The 12,433-nt window shown below is 34.9% G+C and overlaps 1 protein-coding gene across 1 annotated transcript; it reads right to left on the reverse strand.

Annotated features, from left to right (window-relative positions):
- Positions 1 to 5,881: 5,881 nt before the first annotated feature.
- On the reverse strand, positions 5,882 to 7,477 carry trim63a (tripartite motif containing 63a). Its single transcript, XM_073852107.1, has one exon. It carries the CDS (start codon positions 7,350 to 7,352, stop codon positions 6,321 to 6,323), a length of 1,032 nt encoding a protein of 343 aa, XP_073708208.1. The 5' UTR covers positions 7,353 to 7,477; the 3' UTR covers positions 5,882 to 6,320.
- Positions 7,478 to 12,433: the final 4,956 nt, after the last annotated feature.

Raw genomic sequence — 12,433 nt, forward strand, 5'->3', positions numbered from 1 at the left:
AGTCAGAGGTATGGCAATCGTAATCACATGTCTAGTTTTTCAAATGAAATGTGGTGGAGGAAAAGTTCCACCCTTTCCTTGCTTGAAATAAACAGAATAATGAATGCATTAAAGTAATAACCGTTATTTGATGAGAGATTATTATTTGTTGTATTTTATTTTTTGCTTTTGTCACATTGATTCTTTTTTTCTTAGTAATTTTATAGTACATTAAACAGTTGGTTGTATGTTAACCTATTTCATGTTACTTTTGTTTTAATGTTAATTTAGTTTGTCCTTATTATTTTTTTTGAACAAAATTTCCTTCAAAAAAAAAAAAAAAGATTGTATTATGTTTAATACAACAGATAGTCCAAAAGCAAAGGAACTTTACTATTTCTGTCTAGTTACATTGTTATGCCAGTATGTATGCATATTTATGGAAGCCTGATTCCGCTTTTTATTTAGCAATTCTGACTTTTTTCTCAGAACTGTAAGATATACAGTGAGGAAAAAAAGTATTTAGTCAGCCACCAATTGTGCAAGTTCTCCCACTTAAAAAGATGAGAGAGGCCTGTAATTTTCATCACAGGTATACCTCAACTATGAAAGACAAAATGAGAAAAAAAAATCCAGAAAATCACATTGTCTGATATTTAAAGAATTTATTTGCAAATTATGGTGGAAAATAAGTATTTGATCAATAACAAAAGTTCATCTCAATACTTTGTTATATACCCTTTGTTGGCAATGACAGAGGTCAAACGTTTTCTGTAAGTCTTCACAAGGTTTTCACACACTGTTGCTGGTATTTTAACCCATTCCTCCATGCAGATCTCCTCTAGAGCAGTGATGTTTGGGGGCTGTCGCTGGGTAACACGGACTTTCAACTCCCTCCAAAGATTTTCTATTGGGTTGAGATCTGGAAACTGGCTAAAAATGTTTCTTACGAAGCCACTCCTTCATTACCCAGGCGGTGTGTTTGGGATCATTGTCATGCTGAAAGACCCAGCCACGTTTCATCTTCAGTGCCCTTGTTGATGGAAGGAGGTTTTCACTCAAAATATGACGATACATGGCCCCATTCATTCTTCCCTTTACACGGATCAGATGTCCTGGTCCCTTTGCAGAAAAACAGCCCCAAAGCAAGATGTTTCCACCCCCATGCTTCACAGTTGGTATGGTGTTCTTTGGATGCAACTCAGCATTCTTTCTCCTCCAAACATGACAAGTAGAGTTTTTACCATAAAGTTCTATTTTGGTTTCATCTGACCATATGACATTCTCCCAGTCCTCTTCTGGATCATTCAAATGCTCTCTAGCAAACTTCAGACGGTCCTGGACATGTACTGGCTTAAGCAGGGGACACGTCTGGCACTGCAGGATTTGAGTCCCTGGCGGCGTAGTGTGTTACTGATGGTAGCCTTTGTTACTTTGGTCCCAGCTCTCTGCAGGTCATTCACTAGGTCCCCCCGTGTGGTTCTGGGATTTTTGCTCACCGTCCTTTTGATCATTTTGACCCCACAGGTTGCAAATGCAAGCTTATATCACACTATTCTGACTTCATTTCTCAGAATTGCGACACAATTCTGACTTTATAACTCGCAGTTGTGTGTATATCTCACAATTCTGAGAAAAAAGGTCAGATTTGCAAGTTTATATTACGCAATTGTGACTTTATTTCTCAGAATTGTGAGTTTGTATCTTACAATTCTGAGAAAAAAAAAGTGAGAATTACGAGTTTGTTTTGCGAGTTTTTATTTAGTGGTGGAAACGGACTTACATATTAGAGGAGTTTGAGCTATGACCTAATATTCTTCTTAGACATTTATTTGGTTCTTCACGTCAAACCAGCACATTTGATCTTCTGTTTACCCCATTTGATTTGTTCTATTTATGTGCATCGATCAACGGATAGGCCTGAATAAAAGCCTAAATTAAATCTGTTCATCACATTTAGCAATCATGTCTCTTCAGACAAAGACTTTATATATTGCTTCAGACAACCTAAATTGCTTGATTCATATGGATTTCTTTGTGAACTTTTTGAAGCATCAAAAAATGTATGTAATGGACTTAACATTGGAATTGGAAAAACAAAAAGCTCAGGTTTCATTAAAAATATCTTGATTTGTGTTTCAAAGATGAACTAAATGGTCTCAGAACATGAGGGCGAGTAAATGACAACATAATTAAAAATTGTGATTAAACCATCCGTTGATTTGTACAACAATTCTCAATTCTTCAGTTCTCAAATTTCATTGTCCAGTTCCCTTTCAAAGAGTGATGATATTTAGTAAAAATGCAATGATTTTACAGTTTGTACCTCCTGCTGCTTGTGTTTGTGGAGTTCCAGATCATACAAGCAGTGTGGATTGGAGCAAGGAGCATAGTTTGCCTTGAGTAGATTTTTCATAAGTACAGTATACAAACCCATGGCCAGCATTTCTCTGATATACACTCTTAAAAAAAGGTGCTTCACGATGCCAGAAGAACCTTTTTTGTTTAAATGATTCCATAAAGAACCTTTAACATCTGAAGAACCTTTCTGCTTCACAAAATATTCTTTGTGACAAATAAAGGTTCTTCAGATTATAAAAAGGACAGAGATGGTTCTTTAAAGAACCTTTGACTGAATGGTTCTTTGTGGAACCTAAAATGGTTCTTCTATGGCATCGCTGTGAAGAACCTTTTAAAGCACCTTTATTTTTATAAGTGTACAGTATAAGTTACTGGATAATAATTGCATGTATAATGAACCATTCTATAAAAGCTGAATGGCAGACATGCTGATATTTGTGACCCTGGACCACAAAACCAGTCATAAGGGTCAAGTAAAATATTGAGAAAATTGCCTTTAAAGTTGTCCAAATGAAGTTCTTAACAATGCATATTACTAATCAAAAAGTGTTGAGATATGTAGTGTATGTTTTGGTATATTTACAATTGGAAATTTACAAAATATCTTCATGGAACAATATCCTAATGATTTTTGGCATCATTTTGACCCATACAATGTATTTTTGGCTATTGCTACAAATATACCAGTGCTACTTAAGACTGGTTTTGTGGTCCAAGGTCACATTTAGTATAACAGCACTCTTCCCCATGCTTAAATTTAGAAAAAATGTCAAAGAATTTGACACTACCATGTTTTAAACCTTTTGAAATTCAAAATAATAATCAGTAGCTTTTCCCTACTATTGTTATATTTCTTGAACTTTTTTGTTATATAACAACCAGTTTTACATTTATATGACTTTAGTAAGTAATGTTGGTGCACCCTACAATAGTGCCTATGAGGCACATGGCAAGATGACAGAGAGGATGTTTCTATTTACTGTACACCCATCTACAGGCAATGTCTGCAGTGGCTAAAAATGAATGTGGGATAGATTTACACATCATAGTGCAGTCTTGGATGTGCACTCTGCAACACCTCAACAAGGTTTTATACCTTTTGCTATATGCAAAATGACACAGCAGTTTCTGTCCTTTTGTTTAGTAGATAAACAAAACTTTTTGCACACCCTACAGCAGTGCCTTAGTGGTTTTTAGAAAAGCCGCTCTCAAGAAGGGTTAATAGAGGAAAAGAGACAGAGAAAAAAGTATTATTCACTTTGTAGGTTAGGAGGTTGAATGAGAGGGTGCCCTTTAGTGCATTGGTGCTAGACTGTGAGCTGATTCATTGCTCTAAAATTAGCCCCATCTATGCCCTGGCCTTGGGTGCTGGCTAGGGGAAGTCCTGATCTTATTTAGGGAAGCATTGCTGAGCTTTCAGTGACTTTGCTAATGTACCAAATGTATATTTGCACATACTGGCTGAGTGTTTCACTACTGAGCTGTAAAGTGGAAGTTTAAATAAAAATTAAGGGGAACGCTGTAACCAGAGCCAGAATTGAAAGCACCCAGTGTGGGCAAAATTAATTCATACTGTAATCAAAGTATTATTTAAACAATATTGTTTTAAGTCTGAAGTTAATTTCCTTATGGAATATAAGATATCTCAATTAGGAGTGTAAGAATATACAATTTTTTTTTTGTCATAATATATTACCATGCATTGTGGATAGTGACAATTTGTGTTGTATTGTTCACCAAAAATGAAGTTTAACATAAATTAAGCATTTTAAGCAATTTTTGGTAATGGCACATCAAATATGGTAAACCGAAAAGGTTACACATTTGACCTTCCATATTAGTTATCAATAATCAATTAAAAATAATCGTTATTTATTAAAATACAATACTTAAAACTTCTTCAATGTTTGCAGTCAGGGACAGAGTACAAGCATTTGTCTCTCACATTATTCTGTTTTCTTAAGTTAAGAGAATCATGAATTTTGTATTCTGGAGACACCATACATGGACAAGAAAGGCAAAAACAGTACTTTTTTGTTGATTAGCTAACACATGTTTTCTATTTATTTATTTATTTTTCTATTTATTGTTATTATTTATCATTTTAACTATATAAATTATCATGAGAGTATTGTATCATGAGATCAGTCTATCAAATGTTGTTACACTTCTAATATCTGTATTATGTTATTGTACTAAAAATTATTATTAGTAATGTTGTATACAAGTTGTATACACTAATCATTTGTTTTATGGCAAATCGAAGTAGATTAAGAAGAAGGTTTTGACACACACATGCAGACACTTCAATCCCATGCCAGCGTGGCCTCAAGTGTATTAGAAACATGAAAGCTGAGCCTCAACCTAAACAGATAAATATACATGACAGACATGCACAATACTATTCACGGCAGCTCAGGCCAACATACTTGGAAAGTTTAAAATCAAGAGGTCAACCCTGTAAACAGCTGTTATATTCTTTTGTTTAAAACCATATTTTTTTTCTCAAACACAGAATTGTTATTGTCATTTAAGTTTGTTGTTTCTTTAAAAAAAAAAAAAAAAAAGTACACCGCAACAGCTGAATGTAAAAATGTGTGTATGAATTTGTTAATAGATGTATTATAGTCTGTGCTGAGTAAGTCAATGGGGATGTCCTGTCCTCATATTGTACTGCATGTTGGATCTTGCCCGCAGGGCATGGGTTCATGAAACATTTATTAAAATATTTGATTAAAAATGGATTTAAACCAGGATATAACAACATTTTAAGGATATAAAAATAAGTTTTGTGGAAAGGTTAGTGGGGAAAACACATGGCAGGCTATTGAGTTTGCTTTGTAGTTTAAATCTAATCTAAATGCCTGATATATGTGCTGACAAGGTTTGGCATGGCTAGAGGTGCCATTACAGTAAACATTAGCCCTTTATCTCCTCAGCCATTGTCTTTGTGCTTTTTATTAAAATAAATACATAGAATGTATTGTGTACACTTTTTCAAGAACCAGCATTAATTGTATAAAATCATTACAGTTTTTAAAAACAAGTAATTATTGATTAAAATAAGAAATTATTGCTCAGTCTCTATGCTCAAACTGTTTACTTTATTTTTTATATCTATAGACGTACAAAGCCATTACTTGGTTACTTGATATGCACAGCATTGTTATTTAAATCCAGCATTAGGGTTTGTTTTAGGGCCATAGCAACAGTGTCTATAGCTGATAGCAGAGTCAGTGTTAACCTCTGTCCTGTAACTTCGTCAAACATGCCTGTAAGCAGCTGTAATTGTCAGGGTTGGAAACATGAGGCCTTGCAGCTCACTGTGAGTCTATTCCTGGAGTTCTGTGGCTTCACTCATTCTCACCATGCTAAAATAGCCACCTACTTCAACTGTGTAGTGCAATGCCTCACAAGGATAGGTTGGAGAGAATGTAGATATAGCAACCCAGTTGAAAGGTATAAAATGTCAAGAATGTTAAGGTCCTTTGAAGGTGTGTGCAACTCAACAAATTAATAGAGAATGGGTTTTTTGCAAGTCCTTTATTTCCACTGAATTATCCAATGAAAATGAACATTACATTACAGTTCATCAGTCAAGTGCATTATTTAATATTTCAAGTATTCAAACATTTGCATCTCACATAACACTCTAAAGCTAGCAGAGCTGTATTCTACAGTTTATAAATCTAGCTTTAATTTGGCACACAAAACATTAACTTCTATGTTCCATTAACAATATAAAAAACATAATTAAATAGGAACATCCACATTAATAAAAAAAGTAAAAAAGTCAAGTGGAAAAGACATTACAAATGGTGCAATTTGTACAATTTGTACTAAAACTGCTTTAAGATTGCACTTCCCTTGTCTCACAGTTATCAAAAGCAGCTAGATTATTGTCCTTATCATAAACCATGAAGGTTTTTTAATCTACTGTCAAATCTACCCACAAAGTCTTTTTTAGAATCTATCACTTCCTATTCCTCTTCTTCTTCCTCTTCTTCATCATCATCATCATCGTCTCCACCAACTCCAAAGTCTATCTTTGCAAGTATGGCTTCTACATCTTCTGTGAAGAGTGTGAAGTGGTCCATACTCTCAAAGCCAGCTTCTGGCCTCTGCAGATGGGAGTTCTTGGATGCATCTTTAGCTTCTGTGATCAGCTTCTTGGCAGCAATGAGGAACTCGGCTGTATTGGTGTTGTCCATGGTCTGGGAGGCTGTGTCCATCAGCTTGACGCTGGCCTGCAGCTGTTCATTGTACTGCTGGATTAGCGATCGTACCACAGCCACCTTCTCATCCTGTTCTTGAGTGATCTGCTCTAAGAGTTGGGTCTTGCGGTCTTCTAGGATGGCATAGAGTAGGTCAAACTTCTCCCCCAACTTCTGCTTCTGCACTTGACTGTTTTCTTCAACCGTTTTGCTAGTTTCCTCCATCTGCGATACCATCGCCTGCAAGCAGCTTTTGCTGGCTCCTAGCAGGTCTATTGAATTTTTAAGTTCAGACTTCTGGGCTTCATAAACACCTTTTAGAGTGGAAACTTCACAGTCCTTGTGCTGACCGAATACTTTGCACATGGAGCAAGTGGGTGTCTGGCAGGTTACGCAGTAGATGTTAATTTTTTCACCTTCGTGTACCTCGCACATAAGCTCTTTGGTTTCTTTGGATTTCAAAGGAGGTTCAAGGGCATTACCTCCTTTCTCCAACTGCTGCTTGTAGATGTCGATGATGTTCTCCACCAGGAGGTTTCTCTGCAGACCGTAGACACCATGGCGGTCCAGCACCACCTCAAATCGGCAGGTAGGGCATCGGAAGATGCCTCCAGAGTAGTGGTATGGGTTTTTGGAGTCGTAGAGATCACTGGCGCAGCTGCGGCACAGATTGTGCTGGCATGGTAGAATGACAACTGGCTTTGTGAACATGTCCAGGCAGATGGGGCAGCTCAGCTGCTTCTCCAGGCTCTCCATGGGACTCGGAGCCCGGACTATTTGACCCGTTTGGATGTCCATTGCTGTCGTTTGAGGTAGAGTCCTTATAACCTTCACTGCTTTGCCTTGCCTTTGCCTTTGGTTGAGCTTGAGCTTTTCTGGTTGCTTCTGCCTTTACTGTGGTTAATTTTGATCTGTCAGGGCAGGACGCACTCAGGGTTTATATACCGGCCGGCTGCCTGTGACACTTGATCTGTGAGGTGGCTGGGACAGGATTGCTCCCACCACTTGTTTGTGCGGCTTGATTCGGAGAAGCATGCAGCCCTCCAACACAACCCACTAAAGAACAAGTCACATGCCAAACTTAGCAACACCGACCCCCTCCCTTTCCAAGCTCTCCATCTGTGAGAGAAATGTGTAGGCAAATCACATAGTCAGGCCAAACAACACCCATGTGATAGCTGTTGGCATGTAGACATCCAGACATCTAGAACTTCCCTGACTGCACAACAACATGGCAGCTCAGTTGCTAGATTACAACATTATTTAATTTTGATAGCTACACTTTTATTGTTTCCTAAGAGCTGTTGTACGGTATGTGAGAAATTCCGAAGGATTTTAGGACAATTGAGCAAGGGGTGATTTGTGTAACACATAATCTCTTTTAGCTTCTATTGTTCCTCACCTGTTTGTGCTGATGGCTGCTCACCATCAACAGCCATCTGTATAATTCTGGAAGAGAGATCAGACGGTTGGACGGTGAAGACAGACGTCAGACTTTCCGGCTCATGGAAGCCCCTCATCACCCCATGACCGGGTGTTTCACAATTTTAGCACAGTGAATTTGTAAACAAACATTCACATGGTCGACAGCCATGCCACCCCTCGAGAGTGACTTAAGCAATATCATGCTGAAAGTGTTATTGTCTCCACCTGGAGATGGGCTTCAAAATAGCACATGGTCACTGTAGAATATAGTAGAACATATTTATGTCAGTCGTGTTTGTTGCATCATTTCACTCACATGAGTGCTGAAACAACATGTTCAGACCAGTATGTGCCCATCGAAGGTTGGAGCAAAATTGATTATCAATGAAAAACACCTGAGAGGTATTTTCCTGAGAGGCTTTCAAGCAGGTGTAGTGCATTAATTTTTTTGTTTACACAAAAAGCTATTTTTTGACAAAACTTTTGATTAAAAGTATATTTTCAGCTATAAAATATTTTCAACTGTAATTTATAGTCATGTACAGTAGATACTGCTTCACTGCTTTATATTATCTGAAATACATTTGACCACCAAATAAACCAGCAAAAGTCCTGTTATACAACCAAGAAAAAAATGTTGTTATTGTTAACTAAAAATAACATTGTTAAAAATGGCTTTCATTAATAAAAAGCGGTGAAGTACTGCTGGAACTACTACATTTACTAAAACTAAACCTGAAATAGACATAGCTAAAAAAAAAAAACTAATAAGAAACATTAAAAACTATTGAACTATTGAAATTGACAAAAGTGCATAAAAATACTGAAACAAACTAAAGTCAATAATTTATCAAAATTCTGAAAAATGCTGAAAATGTAAAAATAGAACTTATTCTAAATAATTATACATGCTATAATAGTTTAAGAAACAAAGACTAGGACCACTGAATGACAGTGGAAGGTCAGATATTCTCCTATAATAAAAGATCATTTATATTTTAATCATTAATAAATCATTATATGGTTATACTACATAAAAAATTTTTATATATTAAATTGAAACTTTTCTTGAAACTTAAAAAAAGCTGTTGTACGGTATGTATAACATATATATATATATATATATATTTATTTATTTATTTATTTATTTTTATTAAGATATATACCAATAAACACTGGACAAATTTATTTTCTTCTTTTTGACAGCTGGTCTGGTCTTATTTTTCAAAAATTATTCTGCATATTAATTAAAAACACATTATTTATTTATGCATATGATCAGACAGACATGTTTAACAACATGTTTAACAAAATCCAAAAAAATATATAAAATGAAGCATGTGTAAATCCACAGCTCAATTCCTGTGTGAAATTCCAAAAAACTGAAAGAATGTGTTGTGTTGACATTAAATTTAATTAAATCTGAATATCACAATATTCAGAAATCAGAATATTGATAAAAAAAAAATTTGACTATAACTCAATCAACAACACATAGGCTAAAAAATAATGAGAGGAAAATTAAAAATGTAACCATATGCAAAAATTCAGTTTATTCTCTCTTCAAACACTTTAAACTATTTTTAATTGTCTCCATATTTTAAAGTTTTATATTCTGCATTTATATTTTTTCTCCTATAATCCTTTCTACACTCCACAGATTGAACTTCCTTTCTATTCTCTCTTTCCATTTTTTCCATCTCTGACTTGAATTCCTGACTGCAGTCTCATTTCTGTTTTCTAAAAACTGGATAAAATTACTGAAGGTCAAAGCAATATTTAAACACCTTACAAGAAAACTAACACATTTTTAAAAAATGTTTCTGTTACATTTTATTCCCTTAATGGTTGTATCGGATAAAACGGGAACTGTCGCAATAATGTTTGTTTACATTTACTGTAGTGAGCAACCCTATAAGTTACAAATAAAAATCTTATGTCAAAGGGGTTTTCTACCTTTCACTATGACATGCCCAAAAGTGTTATATATTGCATCAACCAAAACTATTTTATCATTTAGAGAAATAGTGTCTATTTAATTAAGAACCATTATATGCTCTGAAAGTGTAAACCCTTTGAGCACAGTACAAGACTTTCACCTGCCTGCCAGAATTTGTTTTCATGTAATTATGGACGTCTTGCTTAGCTGGTTCAAATCGGTTTAATTTTGGAGCTAACCTATGCATGAGTTTGACACCCCAGTTCTAGAGCTTCATGTAACCTTTATGAAAAGTCACAGAGGACAGTTTGTTGGCCCTGCCACCATGTACATCACCCATGTAAATATAAACAAGCGTGTGAGCCAGCTGCAAACTGACACCTGCAGAGATGCTTATGCAACTCATAGACACAACTCATAAAAGTGCGTTTTGCAAGATGTACTTATGCTGCTAGTGTTCAAGTGGCTTACTAACGGTGGGTTGTTTTTGTTATGCATGTTTTGGCAGTGAAGCATGTTCCTGGAATGCAGTGTCTTGGTTCAGTGTGGGGTTTAAATTTCAGAGACTAGATTAAATCACCATTCATTTTCTTGTCACGGGTAATTCTAAGAAATCTTCAAAGTGACATCTGTGTTAATCCATCCAGTTAGCACAGCGTGATGTAAGTGCGAAAATATCCAAGCCTTTCCTCTCTAATTAAACAAAAAGTTATGAATGCCCTCTCAGTTTAATGTCTGTTATATAGCTCTCTGACCATATAAGTAGAAAATCTGCAAGTGTTTGGTGTACTTCAAGCACTTTTATGTCCCAGGTGTTTAACAGATTTTAACTCTTCTTTTGGTTATATGAAAATCACATTAAAACGTTTATCGCTGACCCTTTTTGACCTTGCTGCAGACCCATTTCAGTCTTAAAATTTGGAAATTCATTATCTGAATTAGTGTATTTTAAAACTTTTTCATGATTTAAATAAAGAAATAAGCATAGACTATTTCAGTATTAACTGTCTGTCTCTAACATTCTTTTATCCAAAACCTATATAGATCTGTAAGATTAATGGTTTTTAAAGACGTTTCTAATGCTCATTAAGGCTGCATTTATTTTATCAAAAACACAGAAAAACTGTTATATTGTGAAATATTATTTCAATTTAAAATAAGTGAGTATATTTTTTAAAATGTAATTTATTCATTTGATCTACATTTTTAGCATCCTTACTCCAGTCTTCAGTGTCACATGATCCTTCAGAAATCATTCTAATATGCTGATTTATTATCCATGTTGTGCTGCCTAATATTTTTTGGAATATATTTGTGATAATTTTTACAGGATTCTTTGATAAATAAAAGGTTAAAAAGAGCAGCATTTATTTAAAATAGAAAGGTTTTCTAACAATATACACTACTTTTCAAACGTTTAGGGTCTGTACATTTTTATTCTTTCTTTTTTTGAAAGAAATTAATACTTTTATTCACCAAGGATGTGTTCAATTAATGCAAAGTGATAGCATACATTTACATTGTTAGAAAATATTTATTTTTTGAATAAATGCTTTTCTTTTTAACTTGTTATTCATCAAAGAATCCTACAAAAAAGAATCACAGGTTCCAAAAAAAAACCTTGGCATGCAGCACAACTGCTTCCAACATAATTCTAATAATAAATCAGCATATTAGAATAATTTTTCAAGCATCATGTGACACTTAAGACTGGAGTAACAGCTGATGAAAAGTCAGCTTTGCATCACAGGAATAAATTATATGTTAACGAATATTAAAATAAAAACCATTATTTTATATTGTAATAACATTTTGCAATAGTTTTTTTTCTGTTTTTTTTTTCTTGTTTGTTTTTTTTTTGTTTGTTTTTTTTTTTCGTTTTTTTTTTTTATCAAATAAATGAAGCCTTGATGAGCACAGGAGACTTTTAAAAAAAACATTACAAGTCTTACTCATCCCAAACTTTTGAACGTGTGTGTGTGTGTGTGTGTGTGTGTGTGTGTGTGTGTGTGTGTGTGTGTGTGTGTGTGTGTGTGTGTGTGTGTGTGTGTGTGTGTGTGTGTGTGTGCACCTGGTATTCATCACGTTGTGGGGACCAAACCCACAAGGATAGTAATACCAGTAGATTTTGACCTTGTGGGGACATTTCTCAGGTCCCCATGAGGAAACAGGCTTATAAATCATGCACAATGAGTTTTTTTGACGAAGTAAAAGTGTGCACAATCTCCTGTGAGGGCTAGGTTTAGGTGTAGGGTAGGTGTAGGGCGATAGAATTTATATTTATATATATATATATATTTATATTTGATTTAACTTAAATTAATATCTAATATCTGAAAATATTTTAGCTGACAAAAAAAAGCGAAAATGTAATTAATTTCCATAAGTGCGCTGTGTAACCAAAAAGTGTCCACTAGGTGGCACAATATGCCAATTTTTCCAACGCCTCGTTTACAAACAGTCAAGCTCCCTCTTTAGTTTTGCTGTAGGTAATAGTATTTTTAGTTATTTGTTA

This window comes from Garra rufa, chromosome 12, assembly GCF_049309525.1.
Source record: "Garra rufa chromosome 12, GarRuf1.0, whole genome shotgun sequence".
Lineage (NCBI taxonomy): Eukaryota > Metazoa > Chordata > Actinopteri > Cypriniformes > Cyprinidae > Garra > Garra rufa.

Coding starts and splice junctions, on each gene's coding strand:
- trim63a (XM_073852107.1), bottom strand. CDS start 7,352: ATGGACATCCAAACGGGTCAAATAGTCCGGGCTCCGAGTCCCATGGAG.